Source organism: Brassica napus, chromosome C8 (assembly GCF_020379485.1).
Source record: "Brassica napus cultivar Da-Ae chromosome C8, Da-Ae, whole genome shotgun sequence".
In the NCBI taxonomy this organism is placed as follows: Eukaryota; Viridiplantae; Streptophyta; class Magnoliopsida; order Brassicales; family Brassicaceae; genus Brassica; species Brassica napus.
Window position 1 is genome coordinate 4,786,801 of NC_063451.1, and position 4,653 is coordinate 4,791,453.

Below are 4,653 nucleotides of genomic sequence, written 5' to 3' on the forward strand. Positions count from 1 at the left end.
AAGCTCTGAAGGTATGCAGATTGATTCAACATCTCAGAGTGGTAGGCAGGCTGAAGTAAGTGGGAAGAGAGCAGAAGAAGGAACAATAGTGACAAGTTTATTGAAGTAGGATCACCTTCACATGAGACAGAACAAAGTACTAAACATAAAACGCCAGACGATACTACATAAGAGTCTACTTGTGATCCAAAGCGGATTGAGTTAGTGGAACCTATTGATGTTGATCAAGGTTTGGTGGTTCTCCTCAAACCACCAGCGGAGCCATGAAGGTTTTGCATTGGAACTGTAAAGATATAATTAGATCTCACAATCTGCAATCCAGATGATTGACGGGCAAGAGAGTGCTTTGATAGAGAGTCCAACAAAACCAAGAAACAGCCGCTCAAAGCAGCAAAACTCTAGACCCATTCTTGAAGCTCTGAAACCAAAATCATGCAAGATCCCATCTATATTTTTGTTGCTCGAAGAAACACATGATATAGTTTAGTGCAAACAAATGATCTATAGTAGTTTTAATCTTATTAGATCGTTACGGCTAAGCGCTTGCCTAAGTTGATCTATGCAAACATATTTTCATTGTCAAGACCAAAGTACAGAAAAGATATGTTTATATTATGGAAAATGTTCCACTCGAAATGCACACGAAGACAGATATGTACAATGAGAGAAAACACCACACTACATATATAACTTCGATCATTATTAAACTCTTTCAATATGAGAGATACTAAAATTCTTCACCAAAAAAACTTGTGACAATAGTTTCCACATCCTGCAACCCAACTCCTACACAAACGGTTTTGGAAGGCGTTCTAACTGAATCAGTCATCACAGCATCCGTCTCGTTAACGACTCTAACGTTCGGACCATCTCTACACTTACCCATGCACTTGCAACCCACAGCGGATCCTTCAATACCAGTCATCGCCTTCTGAAACTCATCCAACAACACAGCTCCTCCTGATTTCTTGCATTTGCCTCCCATACAGACTTCTACTCTCTTCAACGGCAATCCAACAACAGGAACTGCTTCCACCGTCTTCAATGGCAATCCAGGATTAACAACTGAGGGAAAGGCTGTGGTTGCAGCAGCTGATTCCAGCAGAGCGAGCTTCAATGCTTCACCCGTGGTGTTCTTGCAAGAATCTTGTTGGTTTCTAGGAAGGGTTGCTACGCTAGATTCTGGTTGTAAAGGCTCAAGAACCGGTTTAGCGTTGTTTCTCAAAGAGCTCATGTCAACAACCTTCCCCTTGCCACAATCACTGTCACTTGATTCAGACGAAGAAGAAGATTCAGAGTCCATTTCAGTCATCATCTTCAACGCTTTAGCTTTTGCCTTCTCTTCTTTCCTCTGTTTCTTCAAAAGCTTCTCCTCTGCTTTCAACTGATCCAGCTGCTTAACCAGAATCTCTGTTGCTTCCTGTATAATATTCATAATTCAATCAAAATCCACCAAGAAATAATCAAACCTTGAAAGAGATCATTTGATATTTCTTACCGAGATTGTCTTGTTTTGAATCTCAGCGACCAAACCGGCCTCTGGATCAAGACCAAACCCTATGCTTGAGAACATGTTCAAGTTCTTCGAAAGAGCTTTAAGAACCTTAGCTTTCTTCTTCATCTCCTTCTTCTTCTCCTTCTCCTTCTCCATAACCTTCACCTTATCCTTCCCCTCACCGCCACATCTCGTCGTCCCAGAATAGTAACTCATGTGCCCTTTATCCGCAAACTCGTTATTACACATGATCCCTCTGAATCTCCTCGTCCGAAACCCGACCGTCGTCCTCGTGTTGCCGGAAAATCGGAGACCGGAGTAACGGCCGTCGGTGACGGAGCCTGAAACACACGGAATCTGTCGGAGAACGACGCCGGAAGCTTCCATCTCTCTCTCCTGCCTGAAAGCTTCGATGAAGTCGACTTTGAGCCTTGAGCGATCGTGTTATGTTATCGCGATGTCCTTGAGGCTGTTGCTTCTCGTTTGAGATTTTCTGGTTCTTTACGAGAGAGAAACAACGGTGGAAGCTAACGCGGCGTGTTTTGATTGGTTGGCAGGTGTCGTGAGTTGCACTCAGGCTCCCCACCTGTTGTCGTCAGAGTTCCACACTTTCCCGCGCTTCCGACACGCGCAAGTTGATGAATATCAGCCGTTGATTTAAACTTTTGTGGCAATCGACGGACAAGAAGCATGACAAGAGTACATGTCAACTGCCACGTGGAGATTCTTATTTAAAAATTGCCACGTCATTATAGAATTGTGACTATTGTATTTTGGGCAACTTGATACGAATATGTGAAGTCATCATTATCTGGATTTATAAATCATATACGGTTTGTTTTATTTTGATATTTATAACTTACGTGTTTAATATTTCAGATATATCTAACCATATGTAATTGGATGGAGTTAAAGGTGTTCAATCTGGATATCGGTTCGGTTTAGGTTCGGTTTTCACTATTTTGGTTAATAAAATATAACTACCATTCTAAATCCATATTTACTTCGGTTCGGTTCGGTTTATATACCGTCGGTTTTCGGTTTATTCGGTTTTATAGAAAAAACATAATTATTTAGTCTGAGATCATATTATATGAATTTTAGAGTCATATTGTCAACACAGTCATTTATTAAAAATATATTACATGTTCAAATAAATGAACAAAAAAGTAAAAATGTTTCTACCATCAAATAAAATAATCAAATCTATAACTAAAATCAAATTTTGAAATTTTGAAAATAAAAATAAGAAACAAAACAGAAATATAAAAGAAAAGTTTTTCCACTCTTCCATATTTTGTGTTCATTAAAGTCATGTTTTTTCAATCGAACACGAAACTCTGTTTGTTTATAGATAAGAAAAAAATTGTGAAAATTTTTCATTAATTATTGTCCATCAAATTTATAATCTTCATATTAATTTAGCGAAGACTAAAATAAAACAAAAAGATCAAAAGAAGACTTAGAAAATAAGATGTCTGAATTGCGATGTATTGTTATTTAATTATAGTTCAATTGTTTTACAAATTAAGGTTCTTTATTACTATAAAATTATGGTAATAGTTATTAACACAAATTTAACTTATGTAACAAATAGATTTTCATGTATTGTTATAAAATAGATACATATTTATATGTTTCTACTTTTAATCGGTTTTGTTCGGTTTATTCGGTTTAATCGTTTATATACCAAACCATATCCAAATCCTACGGTTTTTATAAAATTATATCCATTCAGTTTATATGGTATATACCAAAACCAAACCATATTGTTTATTTCGGTTAGGTTCGGTTCGGTACGATTCAGTTTTACCATAGCAGCCCTAGATGGAGTCATCAAACTGAATACAGATAATGACTTAACATATTCGTATCAAGTTTTATTTCCTGTATAATAAATCATTAAATAGCTACTGTATTAATCTAATATAAAGTCATGAAAATAACGTAATTACAGATTGAGAATCGGTAAGTTTTCTGTATTTCATAAACATAAAGTGTGTCCATTATATATAGGGAATTACAAAGAGAGATAAAAAGAAACACAAATATGGAAAGACTAGAATATGAAAATAGTACAAATCATAAACTAACAAAGAAAAATAAACTAGGGTTTCTCTCTTTCTCTAGCCGCCGGCTCTCTCTCTCTCTCTCATGGCCGCCGACTCTCTCTCTCTAAGTATGGGCCGGTTATGGACCGGGCCGGTTATGGACATCCACAATATGATTTATAACACTCCCCCTTGGATGCCATAACCATACAGGGATTGTAATACGCTTTGGATGTTGCCTCATTAAAACCTTACCAGGAAAACCCAGTGGGACAAAACCATGGTGAAGGAAAAATAGTACAACACGTATTACTCCTCCTGTTCTGAACATCACTAAAGATCTTTCAGCCCACGCATCCCAATCTGATGCGTGAGCTTCCTGAATGTGCAAGTCGGAAGTGATTTGGTGAACAGGTCGGCTGAGTTGTCACTGGAACGCACTTGGACCACTTGGACCTCGCCGGCTTTCTGAAGTTCATGCGTGAAGAAGAACTTGGGCAGGATGTGCTTCGTCCTGTCTTCTTTGATGTAACCATCTTTGAGCTGAGTAATGCATGATGCATTGTCCTCATACATCACGGTTGGTGCGTCTTTGCAATCGGTCATCCCACAATCAACTCGTATATGGTTGGTCATGGACCGTAACCACACACACTCGTGGCTGGCCTCGTGTATTGCCAATATCTCCGAGTGGTTAGATGATGTAGCCGCGATATGGCCGTTCCACCATGTGTGAAAACATAGCATGTCTGTGATCGAGCATTGTGTGGATCCGAAAGATAACCTTCATCAGCAAAACCAACTAAACCTTCTTTGTTTTGGTTAGTATAAAATAGACCCAAGTCTTTCGTTCCTTGCAGGTAACGAAGAACATGTTTAATCCCGTTCTAGTGCCTTTAGGTCGGACAAGAGCTAAATCTAGACAATAGATTCACGGCAAAACATATTTCTGGTCGTGTGTGACTAGCCAGATACATCAAAGCTTCTATGGCACTAAGATATGGCACTTCGGGACCTAGGACATCTTCATCGTCCATCTTGGGACGGAACAGATCAGTGTCCAAGCCTAGAGATCTCACGACCAAGGGGCTAGACAATGGGTGAGAC

The 4,653-nt window shown here is 38.9% G+C and overlaps 1 protein-coding gene across 1 annotated transcript; it reads right to left on the bottom strand.

The window, feature by feature from the left end:
• Positions 1–591: 591 nt before the first annotated feature.
• On the bottom strand, positions 592–2,054 carry LOC106360550 (diacylglycerol O-acyltransferase 3-like). Its single transcript, XM_048764518.1, has 2 exons — positions 1,499–2,054; positions 592–1,420 (listed from the first exon to the last, which is right to left on the bottom strand). Exons 1-2 carry the CDS (start codon positions 1,880–1,882, stop codon positions 728–730), a joined length of 1,077 nt encoding a protein of 358 aa, XP_048620475.1. The 5' UTR covers positions 1,883–2,054; the 3' UTR covers positions 592–727.
• Between the last annotated feature and the right edge of the window lie 2,599 nt (positions 2,055–4,653).